Here is a 22,786-nt window from a genome sequence, read left to right as displayed (position 1 = left end):
GGTGGTGACAGAAAGGTCAACTGTTTTCAGGATCTGTTTCAGGTACTCCTTGCAGACAGTATCCTGCATCAGCCTTGTAGTCTTAACAGTATTTTGCACATTTGTTTTTTGTTTTGGCTTAATGAGGAGATGGAACCATAAGAGCACTTGAAATGGCAATGACCCTGTGCAAAACTCGTGTCCAGTTTGTACCAGTCCAGTAAACAGCCTTACCGGGAGTGTCTTTATGAAAACCTAATGAATGAATAGATACTTCTACAATTTAACATCCACTTAGCTGCCTCAAAAATCCTGGCTAACTTTTTCCCCGTAGGTTTTTTATCATCATTTAAATAATAAATCCAAACGCTACAGTGGACCAGATAAATGGAATGTAAATGGAGCCAAAAAGAACATACTGAGTTAAGTTACTGTTAGTTAGTATAGTGTAGCAGAGGAATCCCAGGGAAGATGCCTAGGAGAGATTCAGTATAAGATCAGTGCTAGACCACAGATTGCCAAAGACCAGAGCACACGATCTTATGAATTTCCTTGAGCTCTGCATTTGAAAGAAAAATTATGTACAATTTACAATTTGAAAAATGGAGATTCAAAGAAATTAGAGGCAGGGATATAAACAGTAGCGTATTAAGTATTTGCACGGCCTCTGAAATTAAATCTCTAACACCTTAGCACTTGCTTGGTTGCATTTGTAATTAATATTTAATTTGGCTTCCAAAACTAGCAAATGTTGACTATTAGTACTCTGTATTTAATACCTGCGAGAGTTACTTTAATTCATTCTTACTTAGTCTGAAATATGATCATCCTTGGTAGGGAAACTAATCATATTATTCAAGGATGTGGTCTTTTCCTAACTAAATAATTCACATTAAACACAGCATCTTTAAGACCACACTACAGAAACCTCCATCAGAAAACAAAACCCTCTTTAAGAGCAATAGAGTCAGAGTTCAGGAACAGAAGAATCTTGGCAGTGTAAAAGCCAATAAAACTCAACACAGATTGTGTGTTTTTTAAGTTATAGATTTACTGACCTGCTACAATAGTATTGCATAGGATATAAAGGTGACAGATAAAAAGTAAAATTATGTACAGAACACACATACACACAGTTCAGGGTCTATACTTACTAGAGAACAAAACCAAAAACTTGAAAAAGAAGAGAATAAAAAAAATATTCATGCATGTAGTTAGACATCCACATCAATCATGTTTCCTTTATCATTTTCAAGGAGCACCTACATCTAGTGTGACGCAGTAAATAACAGTGTGCTGAGAAGTAGAGATGATGGCAAGTAACAAGCCACAGAGGCAGCTCCCTAGCGTTTAACAAGTTTATATTGCACTTAGGACATGAGTGAAGAAATCTTAGCAGTCAGTTTTTACAGCATTCTGGAAATGTATAAAAGTGATACTCTACAATGCTCTGGACCAACAGTTGAGTACTTGAAGTGCCTTACAGTGTGCTAATCAACCTCATTCAAACATAGAAACTGTTTTAGAATGAACTTGTTTTGTTTTATTTCCTGTGTTACTTTAAGAGAGGACCGGAAATCCGATGCTCTTAAACTGTGGTTCAGGTGTTCTGCGCTCCCCCTGATGTATTGTGGTATGTGTACACATTGAATTGCCTGGACTTTGCCAGTGAAGTTAAAATGAAGTTAAATGCTTGGAGGACTGTAAAACCAGTAAAATGCAGTGCACAAACATGGTAGAACCAGAGAAGAAAATCCAGCCCTGAGAAGCCCCTAGCCATCGGTATCCAGACCGATAGAGCGCCACGGGTTCAATCAGAGAGGCCCAGGGAGCTGAGAGAGCAAGCCAAGAAAAAAGAAAAGGCTGTGAAAATCTTCAGCCACAACAGAGTCAGACAGGTCTTTCGGAAAACAAGTGGAAGATTTCGTGGGAACACTGGTTTGGTAAATAAAACACAAGACAATATTCCTCATGTTCTAAACAGTGCCATATTTTTAGCAAAAGCTAGTTACACCAAATTTGGAAGCACTGACTCCATTTTATTCAAAGGGATTTCTTTTAAAAAGCCTTTATCAATTTAACAAAAGCAGATACCAAATTAGAGCATTTACAAAGGTTTTACTGAAGTAACGATTTTGAAAACTGCCAGACATGCCTGAAAACTGCCCATTTCACAACCCTTTTCTCCCATTTCGTGCTGCTATAGCAATAGCATAGAATATTCCACAGCTTTACATGAAAGAACACCACAATTGACAATTAAATAACATTAAAAAGTAAAACAAATCATAAGCCATAACAAATTAAATATATACAAACTGATTTCTATATAGTTACAACAAAACAACAGAAGATGACAAGCGAGTGGGAAATTTTTTCAGAACTAATGGCGCCGGCATTTTGTGCAACCTGCCAAAACCAATGAGAGTGGACCGCTACCATTCTTAAATAAATGTAATATATTAGCTCCTTCTTTTGTAATGATCATAAAAATTAAATATATATATAATTACGCAGGAATTACTTAAATACAGCATATACAAAAAAGCTTACAAAGCTTACAAACTTCCATATCTAATTCTGTGGCCAAGTCTATTTACCCACTTCTCGGAAAAAGAAGTTAGACTGCAAATCTGAGAAAACATTTCCAGAACTAAAGGAGAAAAAAAAACCTGTTCAGGGGGACAAATACATAGTACTGACACACAACGACATGATTTGTGCTCAATTAAAGGTGACTGGAGGGCCTGTTATGCTAATAGTGCTCTGGAGTAGAAGTTTCTCTCTTAAGGTGTTTAAACAATGGCATCTCCATTCACACCAAGGCTGAAGGACATGCCCGATAAAAAAGTGCTCGTTCCACGACAATACATTCAGTTTTGCTCTTTTCCAGTTACGACTGCTTTTTTTCTAGGGGTACTACTCAGAAGTAAACTACAATCTGTGCTCTAACAGCCAGAGCCATGTCAGTGGCTGAGGCAGAGGAATACGGCCATGTGTGACTGAAACCACAACGGGGACAAGGAATCCTTATAACGCCCACATGGTAATCAGCTTTACTCCACACTGCAGCCCATGTGTGTGGAGTCTAAAAGCGTTCTTTGAAATGACTGTACTTTTAATTTAAATGTGAACATTGTAACGTTATTCCCTTAGGTATCAATTTTGAACATTGAAATCTGTTCATCGGGGACTCCCATGGTTCTCACTACATATCTGGCAGCAGAGTGCTCTGATAACGCCGAGAACTATTTCTCAAGCCAGAAATAAATGAGGGACCAGAACCGCTGCGATCTATCAAGCTATAAAAGTGTCGGGCCAGATCAGAGCGGTTTTCGTCCCTCGTCCGTCTGGAGTTTAACAAAGACGGGGGTGCACAGCTCGCTCCTCCCACGGTGGAGCTGGCAGCTGCCGGAGGAGCTTTATTAAATATGAAGCCCCTTGCAAAGGGAGAGGTGAGGCAGAGGCACCAGCTGTAGCCCCTCCCTGTTCAGCGAGCAGCTCTGCACGTGACGCTGCAATGCCTCTCCCCCTCCTGCCTCAGCACAAACAGCCTGCAGATCGTCTGGCTATTAGGATTATGTAGTGCGCATGCAAGTACTGTATCTCAGCGAATAGTGGGCACCGATGTCCTTTGAATTCACCTGACAAAACAGAGGAAATAATCTGGCCTCCAGCTGTTCACCCATTAAAACACATACAAATACATACATGTGGTGCCCACGTACAGGGAATACAGGGAAACGTTTGCTGCTTCCAATAACAGATCTGTCAGTTTGGGTGACAATCATGCTCTAATTAGAAAGCTTCACTGTTCTCTGTTGGCTGTGAGCTAGATGAACAGGTCAAGAGACTGTCTACTGAACCACAGGAAAGTACAAATAAAAGTCATCAGACAATGAAATAAAACAAACTTTAAATAGAAAGCCCCTCTCTATAGATCTTAAACAACTAGGAAGTCTTCAAAATCACAAACTGAGCTAGGTAAGCATAAGACGGCAAAATAAAATTTCCGGTCATGGCAAAGTGTAGGATTCCAATGGTGCTTAAGAATGCTTTACATTACTTTCATGATTCACTGACGCGGGTTGGAATTATCTTTGCGGAGGTTGCTTGAAGATAGATCAAAAGTGTCTCAACACTCAGCCGATGTCAGTAAAACAGCTTTTTGCAGGAAAAAGTCACAATCAATATGATCAAAGAAAATTAGGCAAACCAGCAGCTTTTATAAGCCAGTGCATGGATTTGTGAATCCACAGTGTAAGGTTAAACAATAGCTGTCTATTTTTCCTCCAGTAGGCACTGTTTTGAGACATCTTATTTGGGTTGCTATAGAGACTATAAATCTCCCTCATTCACTATTCTGGGTTTTCTATAAAATCATCTTGATATAAAAAACATTTGTTTAATACTGCTTTTCAATGGACAACTGCTTTAAAAAGAATCTTTGACAATTGCCAATTTGCAGCCATTGCAAATACTGAACTGTTATGAAAAATGTTACGTTTTTGTACAGTATAAAGAGAAAGCTCTCGAGTTTCAGAACAAACAGCACTCACTGCAGATTGATAAGTCTGAAGAGGTAGTGTTAGCCTTATCCATTGTGTGTGCTAGGTCAATTTGATACACAACCATTTAAAATCGGATATAAGACACGATCATGTTGTAGAAATACATATTAAAAATTGATTAAAAAAATAAATAGATCATTCTTTTTTGAAAAAGCTAAAAGATATTTCTTGCCTCACAAGTTAACCACTGATTTAACACAGCTGCATTTGCATTTTCAATGAAATTGAACAAAATGCATTCGTTGACAAAATAAATATACTTGTCTGAAGTAACACTATGTTGTTGTTGTGTGTGTTCCAGCTCAGTTCAACTTTGCACCCAATTCCAAACAAGCTTTAAAACGTGCAATTAATCTACTGTAGGTGCATTTCATGTGCATCACGTCTCTTACTTATAAATAGCTTAAGGTCATTTGTAGAAAAATATAAATATACTGTAATAAAAATGTATTATTCCCACTCCCAAGCCTTTTTCAGGAACCCACTAGGATCTCCATGATGTGATCCAGATCGTTCAGGTCCGTAATGCAGATCTGAATGCCGCTGGCAGAGGGGGAGTTGCAGGTGGGGAATGACTTGAGGCCGTCTTCCGCAGAGGACGCTGGGAAAGCCAGAACAGAAGAGAAGTCCGACGAATCATACATGGAAGTGTCAATGTCCTCGAAGATATCGTCGAACGCCAGGTCCGTCAGGTAGCTGGTGGAGTTGGTGATCTCGAAGCAGCTGAAGAGCGAGTCGGGCGACCTGGCGTCTCCCTCGGCCGCGCAGGGGGGAGGGCCCGGCGAGGGGGCGAAGCACAGCCCCTCTCCGCTCCCGGCGCAGCGGGGGCAGGCCAGCGGCTCGCTCGCGGCCTCTGGCGGGAGGGAGGGAGCAGGCGAGGCCGCGCCGCCGTCAGTCACGCTGCCGCCCTCCGAGGGGGGGGGGCTCTCCGGCGGCACGGGGGGCAGGTCGGGGGTGTGCATGGGCGTGGCCGGGCTGCAGACGCCCTCCCCGCACTGGGGGGTCAGCGGCGGGTCGCCCCCCTCCTGGCGCATTTCCTCCTGAATCTGCCGCAGGGTGTTGGCCAGCAGGACGGAGCGGTGCAGGCTGGGCTCCACCTTCCTGTGGCAGCTCTGCAGTTTGCTCAAACACATGTTGAGCACCAGCTGCCGCTGCTGCAGGTAGGGCAGGGTGAGGCCAGAGTCAGAGACGCCCGGGATCCCAGCAGCCATGCTCTCCTCGTAGTCACTCAGCTTGCGTTTCACGCCTCTGCCCAACATGTATCTGGGGAGAAAATGAAACAAAAACTGTCTAATAGAGAACAGAAACGACCGTGCCTTAGAGATCTATCCAGAGTCTCACAGGGAATCGCTAAATGCATCAGTAATTGAAAAAATCGCGGGAGTTTCTTTTACCTTCATAGAATTTAGAGCTGTTTTGGACCAGCGGGGAGAGCTGGGTGTAGATTTCAGTTTGATGGGCAAAAAGGAAGAGACTCAAGACTCTAGATAGATCTCTTGTGCAATAGATGGCATGCTTGCAAGATGTTGAGCAAGCTGTACCGAGAACTCTGGGCATCATTGCTGCAGACAAGCCCTCTGAAGTCCTGTCTTAATGGAAATCATGTCGCTTTACAGCACTAATGTGAGAGGTCAGGAAGCTTTAAAATCACTTGTCTAAAAGTGACGAGATTTTACAGTTTGGATTAGGTGAATGTGTGATCAGACAAAATAGCAAAGTCAGCATTAATGTAGGACAAGACAACGTGAAAGGAGCTAGTTTGCTCTAACAATTGGTATTTCAGAAATATTCGCTATATGGGCAATCATGACCTAAAATGTGCACGAGAGACTAGCTTTTAGGATCTTACTTGTCTTGGACAGCAAACATAAGAGGGGAAAAATCTTTTTTATCAGCATTTGGATTGACAGGATTTACAAACCGGCTGTTGTTGGCCAAGAGTGCCTCAGTTAGAATTTCTCTTTGGAGAGACTTGACTATGCAGTGGTTCAGTGTTTCAGTTATTTGAAAACGCCATGAAATTCATTCTTATAATGTACTGCTGTAGAACTAAAGATTTCTTGCTTTTGATTAAAAAGATGGCTGTAGTTAAACCACATCGGCACTTGGTAAAGAAATCATATTCCGAGCAAATGTTCCCGATGAAGGAAAGCAAAGGACCACATGGGTGAAAAGACTTAAGAGCTCTTATTTTATAACCATCCTTCCTCTGTACCTGTCTGTTCTTGCACTAGTCAGCAGTACAGGAGCTCTGCAGCAGCTGACCAGCACAGTCTCAAAGGGCTTCTCTCCAGCCGGAGAAATGGGTTCTGAGTGGAACACGCTGGTCACCATGGCGATTCATATCAATCTACCCACTATGACAGTTATAGAACCTGTCTCTAAGCAAGCAGGCAGGCAGCCAGACTCCTTCGCGAGGCGCATTCTACTGTCTGACGGTTTTCTTTGTACACTTCACACAAGGCTGCTGTGTGCAGTGCGAACGGCACGCCGAATCTCGGAATCAGACAGGTTTAGAAACGGTTTCGCACACCGCTTGATGCTGGTGCCTTGTTGCGTCGAGAATTACGACCACTCTGGAAAAACCTTCTGCGTTTGAGAGGCTTTAACAGCGCAGCTAAATTCTCTCAAGTTGCGCGTCCCCAAAGGCAGCGCAGACGGGCCACGAGTTAGCCAGGAGAACAGCCAGCACCTCGCACCCCACCTTTGCCTCAGTGCTGGAGTCCAGCCCACCTTCCAGCAAACGTAAAAGTTGTAGGACAGGGAAGTGAGCAGAAATACACGAGAGGCACAGGGTAGCCCTCTGCACCACTGCTGGGAAACTGCATTCTTCTCTTCCAGTCAGCTGTGCCACGCAAAGCGAGAACAAGCTGTCTGAAACCTCTGTTACAGCAGCAGAGAGGGGGAGAGGAGAAGAAGCGAGGAACGCGCCCGGAGAGGATATTTTTGTGTTATGTAAAGAAGCACGAGGAGCCTATAGTGGCTGTGCATCTGTACTCAAGCTCAGGCTGAAGGAGAGGTGTGCACGGAGACTGAAGACAAGACAAGCAGATCACCGCCAGCTCCCAAAGCCGCCAGCTCCAATTAGGAGCCGCCAGGTGTTTCTGATCCCACTTCGCTGCATCCGTCTGTCCAAGCTTCTCACAAGAAAGCGTTCGGCAGCATTTCCCACGTCAGGCAGTACTCTTTCAGGAACCACTTCCACCTTACAGCAGCACCACAATCCCCCAGCTTGCACTGCGGCTTTTTTTGCTCACAAAAGTTAAACGCTGACGGTGCTGCCATGCGGACCCTGGAAGAGCTCTTAAGCCAGGAAAACGGAGAAGGACTTCTCAAAATCAAGTCAAGCACATTGCTTTACTCACAAATGCCAGAAGACCCCAAAACAATTCTACTCACACACCTAAAACAGAGGATTTCTTTCTGTCTCGTCGGGATAGACCAATAGCTTTAGAGTAGTCCTGCAATGAAACCAGCTCAGAATGACATTTTTTAATACAAGCTGGCAGAAGACCTGCTCAATAATTTAAAGTCGCCAATGGGCTCCAGTGGTCCTGCCTCTGACTGAAAGGCCCTGCAGTACCGTGCACTAGCAGAGGTTGCCTTGATCAGTGCATGTTAACGCGCATTCTGGAGCCCTGAACAGGAAGCCGAGTGATCACAGCCCTTTCTTTCCTCATTCGCCGCAGGCACTTACTGTGTCCACTGTTCATTCATCACTCAGTAACTCGCAACAGGCCGCTCCCAGCCTGAAACCTAACGGCTCCTGAATTTGCAGCTAGCGCTGGCCGCAGGATACATTAAAGGATACATTATTACAGGAATAATCTTTTAGCTGTGCTATGCTTATCTGACCTAACAAATCCTTGATATCCGTTTAGTAGCAATGCCACACAACTTACGAGTCTCCTAAAATGCTACAAGACATTAATTACATTAAGAAATCCATATATTCTCAATGAAGTGCATAACAGGTGCTCAAGATCAAATCCATCGATGCCAGCAACTAAATCAAAAGCATTGTAAGAATTGATTAGGAGCCCCTTGATCAAAATTTCAAGCACATTTAAATAAATTAGTACAGGGCACATGAAACAATGGTACACAGGTTGAAATACTTTCCAAGGGGATATACACATAGAAATCACTTCAGATTACAAGATAATATAAATACAGATTTCTAATTTCATGCACCATAATAACAGGCCTACTTTATAGCCACATCTGACAAATGAGACGCTTTTCTACGACACTAAAAAGGCTTTCACATTACCTATAGTTTGTCCACTGCTTAACATTAACCCATGATTTGTCAGCATAAGTTATATTAAAGTCACATAGAAATATATGCTGCAGCATCTTCTTAAAGACACACATCACTGGATCCATGCAAAATGCTCTGAGATATGTTATACCGAACCTTTTTTAAGTGTAATGATGCAGCACAAAATCCCAAAAGTCCAACACAGCAAAGAATTCTCACCACTGAACATGCATCTATGGCTAAATAAGTCTTGCTTTTCAAATGGCATGAAAAAGGACAAATTTGAAGGGTGATTCCACAGTAACCAGAAAGAGAGACAATGCGGAGGTCACAAGGCAAGCTCCCCACAGCGCTTAACACTGGACAGTATTTAAATCTGCCATGATGGAAAAGACAGCACGAACTGATCCAGTCCCTAACAGGAATGCAGTTGCTTCCAGCAGAAATTACTAACTAGTCTTAATTGATACTTACCAGCCTGAACCAGTTTACACTACTCACCAGTCAATTTATACAGCTAATTTAATACCTACCAGTAGGCTGTAAACTATCTCTTTAAAAGCGATGCTTTAATAAACTTTTCTACACTGAAACACACAGAACTGGAAGGTACTAGTAACCAGTAGATACCGGTTGAACCTATTGTTCTGCAGTTTTCACTAAGCATTGTATTTAAGGTCTAGCTACCCAAAGTGGTCCAGTGTTGTGGAAACCGTATAGCACTCTGGACTGGCGAAAAGTGTTCTGAAAGTTACCACAAACATCACCGTTCTACCTCACTGTTGCATGTTAACTGCTTCCTGGTTAAGCAGACAGCAGCTGCACTTTGTTTAATTTGAAGTGAATCAGAAATAAGCGAGCTTTGTTTTTAAAAATGGGGAAAAAGGGAGAGGCACGGTGGTTAGCAATGCTGCCCCACAACGCTGGGGCCCTGGGTTTGATTCCTGGGCTGCTAACTGCGTGGAGTTTCTGGGTCCTGCCCCTGTTCATGTGGGTCTCCCCTAGGTGCTCTGCTTTCCTCCCACAGTCCAAAGACAGGATGACTGGCTTCTGGGAAATTTGGCCCTAGCGTGACTAGTGCATGTCTGTCTGTGTGCCCTGTGATATGCTGGCGTCCCGTCGAGGGTGAATCCAGCCTTGTGCCTGTTGCTTGCCGGGATAGGCTCCTCCTAATTTACTGGATAAAGTGGGTCAAAAATGGATTATGGGAAAAAAATCTTAAAAGTCCAATTATTTATGCCTTATCCCCCTTCCAGCTTTTATGAATTACAGGATTCAATCCATATATACCTCTGTACGCAAAAGATTCATGCATAACTTGTAATTTTCCTGTTGTTCCAGGAAACTCAACAGTGACACTCGGTCACTGCAAGGTCAGAATTAAAAGTGCCACTATTTTGATCAAACATATATGCACATACATAAATTTAACTCAGTGTAATACTCCTTCCAAAAAAGGAGAAAAAAAACAAAACACCTGCTGAAGCCACCATCTGCCGTTACGTCTTTCTCAAACTACCCCTCCCTGTCTAACTCACCCATTTGTATCAACTGGAGGAAGAGACATTCGACTGGTGGGTTTTAGACATTTTTAAAATTCATTTCACACAAAAAGTCGATTCAGATGTTCAACTGTGTAGACACCAGAAACACACACCACACGAAGTGGTTTGGCTCTCCGGTGTTTTTCTGCAAGACTTGTTTACTAGTACCGCCACTGGTCATTTGTCACCCAACAAACCGCTGTGGAGCTCATCTGCGCAGTACCAGGACAGTGAAACGACTTCACAATGACGCCGAGCTACTGTACGTCGAATATCCAAGCTCCAATTCGACAGCGAAGTTGATTGTTAAACACAACTAATGACAGCTACATACAAAACCTTTGCTCGCAACTTCTGTCCCATTCTAAGCAAACGACCGCCCGCAAAGCAAGCATTATGTAAACACCTAAAACTACGAAACAGCCTTTTTTGTTTAAATATATCCACGGTAAAGTTTCAGTTGCTCGCACCCCTTTTAATTCAGCCTTGCAAATACGGACCAGCTCGTCAGCTTACGTTCAGAACAGCTCGCAGACTTCAACAATCGTTTCTTACCTTTTTTATTTAATGCCACTTCATTCGAACTCTTCACCATAAAGTTGCAGGACATGTTTAGCATCGCGGGCGAATACCCTCGCTCTTTTCCTTACGGGCACCGTTACCGTGATGCTGCCTGTTTAGGTTGGAAAGAACCACATAGAATAGAGGGAGAAAGAAAAACCTTAGGAACTGGCGTACAACGGAGGTCTCCTTCCCCCCTCCGCCACTCTCCCACTCCCGACAGCTGACAAACAAGCAACTGCACAGGCAGGGCTGACGTATACTTTCTAAGCCGTGCTTCTCTCGGTGAGGAGAGGGGGCTGGGGTACAGAGAAAAAACCGGGGGGAGGCGGAGCTGCGGGGAGAGCTGCCGCGCCTCGCTCGCTCCAGGGAAACAGCTGCATCCAGCTCACGGGGCGGCGAGTGTGCAGCCTCCGGGCGGGGGGCGGCTGCTATGGCACCCGGTCGACAAAGTCGCAGTTGTCGCTTTCTAACACGCTCCGTTGCTTTGAATCGCTCTGCATCACTTTCGTTAAGGGCCGACGCCTCGAGTTTCGATTTTTTTTTCCCACTCTTTGCAAACAGGGTCTTTCTGACCCTCGCTCTCGGATTCTGAGATAAAGATTTGGCAGTTTGACCTTTTGTTTGCGCAACACTGACGACGAAGCCCAAAGAGCACCAACAGCGATTGTTCCTACAATTTTTACTTTTAGAATTTTGTTTTTGAAACTTCTTTTACACTGTAGTCTTCGATTTGCCTCATTAACAGTTGATTATGCTGAATATGGAAAAATGCACACAATCACATTATAGGCTGACTCAAGTACTTAAAAAAGCTTTTTATTCGTCGTGCCTTGAATAGTTCAATGTTTAAACGTAGAATATTTTTGCTCTGCATAAAATTCTTATTAACAAGGTCATCAAAGCCTTTCAGAAGTGCTATTAAGTAATAGCATGAAGAGTGAGCCAATTCAACAAGGTCCATGATGACAGGCCAGGACTGTAGAATTTGGTGCAAGAAAGAAGTTTTGTACTGTGGTTATTTTTTTCCTCATCTTTATTGTGGTGCTATACACATCACTGGCACTGTTTTCGTGGGATTAACACTTGGTGGGCTGCCCATACTCATACAGCAACTGAAGTGTGAGGAACTGTTGTCCATTCCTGACAGGATCTACATTAAAGATTCTGAGAAAGCTGGTTTACTGGATATTTTCATAGTGATACATCAAGGCCGCCTGTTATCAACTGATACCTTCAATATCCAGTTTCTGGCCAGGTTCAAACCAAGATGTGATTGCCTGACTTATGATAAGTTCCCCCCCACCCCTACATAAAATAAATTGACTTTTTTAACCCCAATGCCAATATTGTGCTAAAGAAAGCAGAAAGGAGAGTTGGCCATGACTGCGGAGGCCTGGACACAACTCATACACGGACCCCACTGAGACGCTGTGTATTGGCCTCCATCAGTCCACGTAGATGGGCTCCAGAAATCTACTTCAGAGGCTCCGCATGCTCCAGACCCACAAAGCTCAGCCTGCTGAACCCATCCACACAATTTGTAGGCCAACTGTTTTGCTGGCCTGCATGCAAACAGCCCCACACAGTCCTATTTTGTCTGTCTGTATTCTTCAGAAGTGTGCGTTGCCTTTCAGACGAGGATCCATTTACCGTACAGTGTCTCATCTGCACAGACGTACACATATACAGTGCTGTTCATACATTACAACGTTTTCAGCTTATCCCTGTGCCTGTTGTAGCTCTCTCTATATATATTGCCTATACAGAGGTTTAATAAAACATATAATAAGCTTCACAAATATAGCACAATTTCAAATCAAATGCAATATTAGATCTTAGTATCCAGAAGGCAGTTTTGTGCTCCTTGCCAGAAACAACACTCTATAAAAAGAAAATTAGTACTGAAAGTCAGTCAAATGCTACAAATGTAGTCTCTAGCTAATATTTTAATCCAATACTAAGACCGCCAAGATGGTACAAGTGGGGGTTTAGCAGTCCATGATCAAGAAGGGATTTGTTATTCAAAATCAGCTTGTCAGATAAAGAGCACAGACGGAAAAGACAGTCAGCTGCCTCCAGAACTGAACTGCTTCAAGAAAAATGTTAAAACTGCAAATTAACATAAAATGTTAATAAAAGAACCTGTAGATATCATACTGTAAAAACAACAGTAATTCAATCTTTTACTATTCATCATTTTTACTTTATTTGACATTTGTGATGCTGTACCTATTGACAAAACCCAGTTCAAGATGACAGACGGGTACTGAATTCTTCAAGGAGCAGCGCATCATATCCACCCAACCTATTTCCAAGAGTCTGACTTGCATTCGATGAGCTTCTTACCTATTTTACTATAGCAACTGCAGCAACCGACAGCAGAGAGAGTGACGAGGTGTGTATCAAAACAAGGAGCGGATTCAACAGGTTACAAAAGGAAAATACTCAAGACGCAAGCCTGCACTTCCTGACAAAAGTGCGACTGCCCTCTGCTTGTTTATCCTCTGGAACAAACAAATGAACTCCCTGAAGGTCAGAATGGGGCCCATCCGTTGCCAGGCTAGTCAGGACAAAAAAAGGCCCTTGAAGCATGATAAAGTCCACAACGGTAAGAAAACGTTCACTGCACGTTCTGAAATTGATTTTTCAGAAGAACGGAGAGTCACACACACAGAATTTACAGGTTCAGGACACAATAAGTTAATTACAAGCATGTGCAGTTGTTCTAACTTACAGCGAGGAAGGTATTCCCTGTGACTCCTCATTTCCATTGGCGCTGTACACTAAACTGCGTCTCACACACAGCGCATGTCTCCTTCGGTGGTTTGGAGCTCTAGTACACATTAAAGTTTTGTTTTTCCAGAAGGTGCAGCTTACAGTCATCCATCTCGGGGGTCACTCTTTTTTGAGAATAAGCCGTAGTCAGCCTTAGCCAACGTGTGGAATTCAATAGTTCATTGTCACCATGTAAAGCACGTGAACATAAATCTGAGAGTTCTATAGCCTCTGCTCCCTCCAACACTAAACTTCTTGGCAAGAAGAAAGAAGTTGCCTTAAAATAGTAGATACTCTGTAAAATCACATATATATGTTTGAGAACCTTTATAGAAAACGGGTCACTCAGACGAAGAGGTGATCTAGCCAGTCAAGCTCAATCTGGGACTAGTAGCTAACTGATCCATGGCTCTCATCCTGCTATTTTGTGAAAAAAGCCAGGGTATCAGATTCAGGGCTGAAGGAATGTTTTATAAATAAGGTGTTTATATGAACTACCAATCTACTAACTGTGATAAATAGCTTACCAATCTACTAACTGTGTTAAATAGCTTAATATTGTGCATATTTCATACTCAATAATCAGATCTGAAATACTGCCACTCAGCACTTTGAACAGGAAAAGACTCTCATTCGAGAGACAGGTTAGTCTTCACAGCTAACAAATTGCTGGTTGAATCTGGAATACAGTACGTCATTCGTCTGCTTTGAATAAGATTTCCCAATTGGTGGCATACACTTGGCCATGTGTCTCTAGGGTGAGGACCCGTTCAACAAGGACAGCCTCAGCTAAGTGCAAAACAGCCGCTGCAGAGCCCTGCCTAGTACCCAAGAGCTCTCAGCGCTTCATCATCATTGGGCCAAGTCCTGAGAGCTCTGTCGTGGGCTCTGTGGGGCTCACAGCATGAGCAATGGCTGCACATTCTGGAGGAGAGCACCGTCTTCATCAATTCCACTGTAGGATTGGGATAGGGCTTCACCACCTGACATCCACAGCAAAAGATTAACTCTTTGAATGTCTGGGAAACTGTGTCAAGATCTATCAGTACTTTGCACATCCCCACATTCTACACACGCAGTCAGGACTCTTTTAAAGAACTACACTCTGTTAACGATTGGCAGTGGCAAATGCTTCTGGTAATTTTTTTCCCCAGTGAAGAAACTGGCGTTTTCCCTCTCACTCTAGTGGCATTTAGGGCACGATCTTCTTCCACAGACATTTACTGCACATAAGCTGAATTTGTTTCGCCTTTCCTCTCCTCTATGGTGTCTTACAGCTGCAATGGCAAACACCGTCACATGTTAAGCCAGGCTCTTCCTCTTTTTCTGGAGTTCCAGCTCTGCATTTTTCTATTCACCCACTTCGGGAGTCAGAGGCAGGGCTGTAGAAGAACAGCTCACTGCCAGCAGGAAATGGCCCCTGTGAGGGAGGGACTGTTGGCAGCACAGATAGCGAGAGAGAGAGAGAAACGTAGTCTGTATTAACGAGTGGGCTGTACTCTGACTAATAGAAAAGACAGGCGGGCAGATGTCTTTATAAGGACTGTTTTACCATTACTGCACAGTGAAGCATTTCAGAGGAGCGGTTCATATTAGCCGACCCAGCCTCAGATGAATGACTCATCCCCATGTGGCAACAGTGTGGGCAGCCGTGTGGAACAGCGGTTGGGGCGCTGGACGTGTAACTGGAAGGTTCTGGGTGTAAAACCCAGGTGGGGCACTGCTCTTACACCCGTCAGCAAGGGTATTTGCTTCAGTAAAATACCCCTGCTGTACAAATTAAACGCACTGTGGATAAAAGCATCAGCCACGTAAATTAATAATAAGTCAGTCATCTATCCAGCTTCAGCAGCCCTGCCTCATCTGAAAATTTATGCAACCCTACAGTGTTTAATGTCAGATCTCACCCTCATCATCTTGCGTAACAGCGTCTCTAAGACCTTGAACTAGAGAGCTACCCAAGTGGATTGGAGGAGCAAGAGTCTTATAACCCTGCCTTGTGGCCAAATCCAGAAAAGGGTCTAACAATTCATGCATCTCCCTACAATGCAACTTAACAACAATGTGTCCGTTTTTCCACCGCTCAGATGGACAGGATGATATGAGATGATCTGGCAGAACCGTGTTAAATATTGTTGTTCTTGCATGCTGTAGTTTTTTTTCACCCAAAGATGGGTGTACTCTGTATGTACCCCACAGCCAGCCAGAGGGTCTCCACTCAGGCCAGACACCCCTGCCATTAGCCTGTAATCTGCTCGAGTCAGTGAAACAAAGGGCTGCCCTTAAGGTGGCACTAAGGCGAGAGCACTGCCTCTGCCACCAGGGTGATAGAGTCACCCGAATGTGCTGTAAAAAAAGTGAGAAAAATGGTTTCTGGATTTTCCCAACAAACCTGTTTAAAAGCCGCTGGGACAACTTATTCAATTATTCTCAGCACAATAACACTAAAAGCTTTTTTTTTTAATCTCTTTATAAGCCCTTTAACTCAAAGAAGCCATCAGGCAAATATGTAAAAAAAAATCATTTTCATTCAAAGAAATCAGGTACGTTTCAGACAAGCAATTTCTTTAAAAATGATGTTCATTCTTAACATGAAATGTGTGAAGGTATCTCTAGTTTTTTATTATTCTGTATGATATTAAAGTATCCTGCTGATCAAAATGAAATAACTATAGAGTGTTCCAAAAAACAATTGATTTCGTATGTCCAGTTACTCCATTATTCAGGACACTATTACGGGTTGTAAGTTGTATTATTTACATTAAAGGATGTCACAGGGGAGAAATGCACAGTTAAGCCTGTTTTCAGGTGCATTTGAAAATTCCAGCCCACCTAGAAACAAACCAGCTGCTTCTTATTAGACAATATTTCACCACGCTTGAAGCTATCAAGGCCACCGCCGCACAATTCCCCACAACCCCCCCGCCACACACACACAGGGACGTCTTGAAGGAGTACAATGGAGTCCTGCTTATCATTCTGCTAAGCCATTCAACTTCAGACACCTTGAACTTCAGATTACCCCAGCGCGCTCCGATTAACGAAGGGCCATAAAGGTTTAAAAAGTTAATGCAACCTAATCAAAATGCTCAATTAAAACATAGCGCTCATTTTAAAAGAGTCATACATTGAAAGTGAATAGTGTTAAGTAAAAGAAAGCTAAGAGTATACTAATACATTTCTGATTGGTGTAAAACTGAAAAGTGAGCATTTAAGGTGCATTTTAAAAATGAATGGTAACTTTTCAGTGTCTTTCAGATGAGAATTCGTAACGGCTGGTGTCTGAATCAATCTGAGGCTGTGTGTGCTGGGCAGGGGGGGTTCAGTATCTTATACCAAATTTCAAAATAGAAGCCAATTAACCTACGAACCTGATGAAAACCCACAGGAATACAGAGAGAAGACACAAACTCCACATAGATAGCACCCCAGGTCCACAACCTAGGGCCGCAATGCCAACCACTGTGAATCTATTTACAAAGAATAGGAAATGCTCCTTCACGCAGAATTCTGTGTATCTGGGACAAGCTTCCCTGCTAGCCAAACTCTGGGGCCTTTTAAGAAAAAGAGATTAAATTTTATATTCACTTCGCCACCTAACAAGCACTTTGGGCTGAAAGACCCATCATTTTCAATTTTATGTTCTTAACATTCTTCTTCAGCCACAGAGTAAAAGAGCCCATTGAAAATGCAATGTAAACCATGCCAAAAATTAAAGTTTTTAATTAATTTTCATCTGGTGCAGCAATAAATTTTCAGGACCTGTTGATAACAGGAGATGGAAACTCATTGGGGTTTTTTTCTCCAGATTAATTTCCTTCTTGGTTTTAAATTTGCAGCAGTATCAAGGAACATAGTTCACACAGCTCATTGTCTGAGCTTCAGAGCAATTTGTGACCGATTAAGTTAATGGTCATTAAGGCTCTTTAATCTTTTACCCTTGATATTTCAGAAAGTCCAAGGAAACTGTGCTCTTCCAGTCTTTAAACCTAGATGTTATAATCCTCATCTCCCCTTCTTGCACAAGACAGCGAAGTTTAATTTAGGCTGATAATGTTTAATTTTCTCCCTTCATCCTGTTTAAAACTATAGACTACAGTGTCAGTATTTCACACCATAAGTTCTGAAGTCTTAAGCCCTTGGGGCTTTGAAAGATTCCAAACTTTAGGGTTGAGTTTCTAAGCAACCGTTAAGTGTGGGTACCTGACAGTGAGTCACCCAGACCTACAGTCATCCTTCAATTTGTTTGGGAGCTGGAATTAAGAGTGAGCTCTGTGGAGGTGCCTCTCATTCTGTCACTGATGACGGCATCATTTGTGCTGCACTGGTTGAGGATGACACAGCGCAGGGGGCTCATTCCCTACAGCGTCAGCACCTGCAGGGGCTCCCCCACAGGGAGGTGACCCCAGTGGCCTTAGGTGCCAGCTCAGAACTCCCAGGTACTCCCAGGCCCACCCTCACTGCTTGAGTCACAAACATGTCATAAAGTTCATGAACTGGGAACTTTCACATAGTTTAAGTGCAGAACTGGAATACTTTAAAGTATTCGCATTTGACAAAAAAAAAACTGAAATCACAGCATTATCTGTTCAGCTAACCCTACAACCTCAAAAAGTACATTAAGTGGACTCTGCCAGCAACACTGAAGCTCCCCTTTGCAGCTTTAGGAGAAAGATGACATACAAGAGACACTGTCTCTACAAAGTCTAGTAAAGTTTTAAAGAGGACTTGGTTGTCTATTCACAGATCCAAAGATACTGTATTAGTAATCAGAGTTTGGATATATTGAAGAAAGAACTAGACTCTTGGTCTCTATCTCAATAGCACAACAGAATTGTGACTTCTTTTGTCCATCCACAGAGAAAATAAATACAAATACAGCTAACTGTGCACGAGTGCAACATTGCCTACAAGGCTAAGATCAAGAGTAGTGGCGCAAGCCTCTCTCACTTTTGCTCATCTCATTTCTGTCTGTGACACAGCAAGAAATCAGCTGATTTAGAAGCACACTTCTACACGTTTTTTGAAGGGCGGGCTATACTCTGTGTAAGTCAATGTTTGGGTGCGTTTCTGAGGAATACTGGCTACTGCCATCACAGAAAAACCTTGCAGTCCTTTCACAGTAACCTCTAATACCACAACTTTTTACATCAATGAAGAAGCACACAGTCAAACATTTTGTTTGCTTCAGCTGACTGGTCCTTAAAAGCTTTAACTGAAGATATGATGCGTTCAGCACCTCTGCACCGACAACTTTAGAAACGTAACCTCCGCATCTGAACACAGGGCCTCTGAAATAATTTCTGTTTAGAGTAGACGCACAATCCTGCTCCATTTCAACAGGCAGAACAGGGTTAAGGAAGAAGGTAACTTTAAAAACTCTTAGGAAAATGTTGACAGAAGGGGGATGGCACAGTAGCACAGTGGTTAGCCTGAGTTCAGTTCTGGACTGGGGGTGCTATCTGTGTGGAGTTTGTATGTTCTCCCTGTGTCCGAGTGGGTGTTCTCCAGGTGCTCTGGTTTCTTTCCACAGTCCCGGTTAATTGGCTTCCGACAAAATTGGCCCTGGTGTAAGTGTGTGTATGTCTGGGTGTGTGCCCTGTGATACAAATGGGGAGAACATCCAAGGTGTACCCCACCTTGTGCTTGTTGCTTACCAAGACAGACTCTGGTTCACCCTCAACCCTGAGTTGGAAGAATCAGGTAGAAATGGGTGTTCACAGAAGGCATTATTAATAAGAATTGCTTGTCCGGGTGAAACATACTATTCACAGACCACCTTTTCACTTATTTATATGTATACTTTACAACACAGAAAACATATTTGTGCTTTTAGGGGGTATTCTGAGTTGGAGGCATTCAATCATAATCCCACAGATGGGAGACTCACAACCTTGGCTTCTCAGCCAAGCACCCAGTGTCATCAGAGAATTGTAGCTGCTCTAAGATAGTGATTACTTTACGTCCACACCACGAATGTTAGGAAATCCCAACCTTAAACTGTTTTGTACTTCTCAGAAAAAAAGCCATCCAACCCTCAGATGAAGAGCACAGAATATGTTCAATTATGAACTCTACATCAGAGAGGCTTAAAGATGTTAATACTGTTGTACTGTCAGTGTTATGTAGGCCACAAAACTATGCTCTCTTCACTGAAGAGTCCCAGTGTAGGATAAAATATAACTTGTGATATTTGTCTGTAATAGAGCAGAGTAAATCCTGAGTTTTGAATAGCATTCTTGTTGTCCTCAATCCTTAAGAATTGCGACCAGCGTGGACAGGACTACAGTCTTTCAGCATGTAAAAATGAATGACCCTTTCCAAAGATGCTATTGACATATGGTTAAGGTGCAGAAACAACTTTGAGCCTAAAAAAGCCACCTTAAACAGCGCTACACTTTTGAATGTCACACTAGGAAATGTCCCAGATATCTAGTGTGCAGATTAAATTGTTTTTATTATTATTATTTGTGATAGTTTAAAGTACACTATTCTGTCATCAGATCCGTTGATCTGTGTTGTCTTATAAAATTGATTTGAAATTGAACTTGTGCAACTGTAAAGGTATGGTTAATACTTTTCGAATTCTGGTGCCCTGTCTTTTGAGAGCTTCTTTTATCCTCAATTAAAAATCGTCATCTACAGGTCGTTGCTTCATACCCGCGAACTCCTCTGTATGCGTCATTAAAAAAAGAAGGGATCGAGTTGGAGACACCTCACTTGTATAGTTATTTACTGCGTTTTAATAATAAAATAAATCAACGATCGGTAAAGGGACAAAGTCATTTCATTCCTGATTTCCCGGAATGGCCTCGGTGCTACTGTACAAGGAGTTTCGTTACGCTAAGAGATCCAAGTCAAACCGGACAGTCTCGCCAGGTGAGGCAAAATCCCAAGACGGGCTACACGATGAACTCCGGGGCACTCGGTAGTAAGAAGAATGAAGGCACCCCGACGGGTCTGAGATTTGCCGGAAATCGCAAACCCTCCTGTAACTTCATCGATGGCAAAGTGCGTCTCGGATCTCTAGTTGGGGGCAGCTTGTGCGAGTTCAGCGAGGGTCCATTTCTGGTAAAATCTCGAACACTCTGCTGCCGCGCTTGTGACTCAGCAAATGGTGTGGTTTCATCCCAACTTTTCTGAATCTGACGAAATCATTCCGGCTGGAATAAAGGCAGCTCCAGCTCTGCTCGTTTCCCGCTGGAAATGCAGAGTAACGCGCCCTAGAGAGGCACGGCTAAAGTGCCACCAGAAAACACGGTTAATACGCAGCGACCTTACACAGCTCCAAGACGAAACTTCCTCATCGCAAAAACAAAGCGGGCTGCTCGTTAGCCCTGAGCCGACTGCACCGAAATATCAAGTTGTGAGGGCTTAAAATACATCACTAGATGATAGACTGGTGAAAAAGTAGAATGTTTAATTATAAATCGTGCCAAATCAAAACGCACACATTTCAGACAACGTTACCCCTACATCAAAATAAAACTTTGAGAAAAGGACGACACGGATCGGTCCTTGTGCTGACACATGGTAGTCAATCACATACCTACCCCGACGCGGACAGGACTTTCAGAGGGCTGATGAACTTTCTCGCCGGTCGTGCCGGGCAGGATCCAGTCCACGCGACGCAAAGAGATCGGCGTTCACACTCCAGGCGCTTCGCAGCAAGAGAACTCCATGATTTAACCCCATAGCATCATCAAAAACAAAAACTACGAATTAAAAAAAAAAACACGGGAAACTATCAAATGTTACATTCTCTCGCGCGGTGTATCTGAAGACAGGAGGACAGCGTCCACTTCTGCTGGAAGAAACTTGCGAGTCGAGGCGCTCAGCGCGACCAACATGTTCCGCCCGGCTGGTGTCTGAGGCTGGAGACCAGGCGGCGCACCAACCCGGCGACAAGGCAGCAGCGCTGGGGATGACACTCAGCTGATTGACGGCAGTCAGGTGGGCAGCTTCTGGTTGGGTGGCTGGGCTGCGGGCCCGCCTGGTAACCACCGCTCATTCGCTCGTTTTTTTCCCCCTCCCTCCCTCTTTCTCTCCGCACTCGTCGCCTTCTTCTCGGCTACTCGCCGCCCACAACCCGAAACGTGACCGAGTGAAAAAAGCCGCACATGAAAAAAAACATATCCGCATACGTCACGCAGCATAGCGACGCCCTCTCATTGGCCGAAACCTGAAATGACAACGCCTTGCTGCTCATTCCCCCAAACCCTTATAGATCTGCGTCATGCCGCGCTTGCAGATTTACCCAGAAACGCTTTGCTATTGGGACTCACGACGTAAAGCACATCCAATGGGTGGAAAAGATTTAACAGGACCTTTTTTTTATTCTGACGAGGATTTAAACACGCTTTTCCTTTGCCAGCTCCGAGTGCGTGTGCGCGTATGCCTGGGATGTGGGCTCGGGTAGTGACGTAGCAGCAGTGTGGCAGGATGCGTGCCGGTCACTGCTGCTCGGCCACTCGGAAGAGCTTCGTGTTTCAGTGCTCAGGTCGCACAGTGTGGATTAGCAACACTTTATGCTTTTAAAAATCATCAAGAATAAGAAAGAAAAAAAAACATTATTTCCCAAAATGCGCTCTCAGAAAACGACAGAAATAACAAATACTTCTGCACAAAAGTGAGGTTAAATGCATGAGATATGACGATTTTTAGATCATCAGCGTTCATCAACTGGCGAACAATGTCTGAAATCGAGTGTGCTGCAGAACGTTTTGAAGAGTGCCTACGACACGCCCTATTACTTTTCACAAGACTCAGCCTTCATGAGACTGTAGGTTTGTGTAGCAGCACCCTCTGTATAACCCTGCATTAAATGTTAACTCGAAAAAAAAAATGTCCCCTTTCCCAGCACCAAAAAAAATGAAATTGTTTCAAAACCTTGCAGTTTTGGAAACCGAGTGGAAGGAAGATACACAATGTACTTTGCTTTAAAGTCTTTGCACGGGGGTCACGTAACAGGAAGTTGCTTCACAGCCCTGTCGAACGCCGGCAGTCGGGCCTCAGGGGTTAAAGTCTAAGGTAAAATCGAAGTGTCGCGGACATCGTTAAAAAGAGCCTCGAAGGTTAACCGACTTCAA

At 43.5% G+C, this 22,786-nt stretch overlaps 1 protein-coding gene across 5 annotated transcripts; it reads right to left on the bottom strand.

Moving 5' to 3' along the window:
- Window positions 1-1,010: 1,010 nt before the first annotated feature.
- LOC148828381 (SERTA domain-containing protein 2) lies at window positions 1,011-21,638 on the bottom strand. 5 transcript variants are annotated; one of them, XM_088925898.1, is made up of 3 exons: window positions 21,251-21,638; window positions 10,914-11,031; window positions 1,011-5,813 (listed from the first exon to the last, which is right to left on the bottom strand). In XM_088925898.1, the coding sequence occupies exon 3, from the start codon at window positions 5,807-5,809 to the stop codon at window positions 5,024-5,026; it is 786 nt and encodes a 261-aa protein (XP_088782024.1). In that variant the 5' UTR covers window positions 5,810-5,813; window positions 10,914-11,031; window positions 21,251-21,638; the 3' UTR covers window positions 1,011-5,023. The 5 variants fall into 5 exon arrangements, with proteins under 5 accessions (XP_088782024.1, XP_088782025.1, XP_088782026.1 ...); XM_088925899.1 differs by having other exon boundaries at window positions 21,247-21,592; XM_088925900.1 differs by lacking the exon at window positions 10,914-11,031 and having other exon boundaries at window positions 21,247-21,638.
- Window positions 21,639-22,786: the final 1,148 nt, after the last annotated feature.

Source organism: Atractosteus spatula, chromosome 9 (genome assembly GCF_055471065.1).
Source record: "Atractosteus spatula isolate fAtrSpa1 chromosome 9, fAtrSpa1.hap1, whole genome shotgun sequence".
In the NCBI taxonomy this organism is placed as follows: domain Eukaryota; kingdom Metazoa; phylum Chordata; class Actinopteri; order Semionotiformes; family Lepisosteidae; genus Atractosteus; species Atractosteus spatula.
Note: the sequence above shows the minus strand (reverse complement) of the source record. Positions and strands in the feature narration are given on the sequence as shown.

What these genes read in the sequence shown, in the direction of transcription:
- LOC148828381 (XM_088925902.1), bottom strand. Translation starts at nt 6,884, where the DNA reads ATGGTGACCAGCGTGTTCCACTCAGAACCCATTTCTCCGGCTGGAGAG. An exon ending in ACTAGTGCAAGAACAGACAG is followed by an intron (nt 5,814 to 6,765) that starts GTACAGAGGAAG and finishes TTTTCTCCCCAG; the next exon opens with ATACATGTTGGGCAGAGGCG.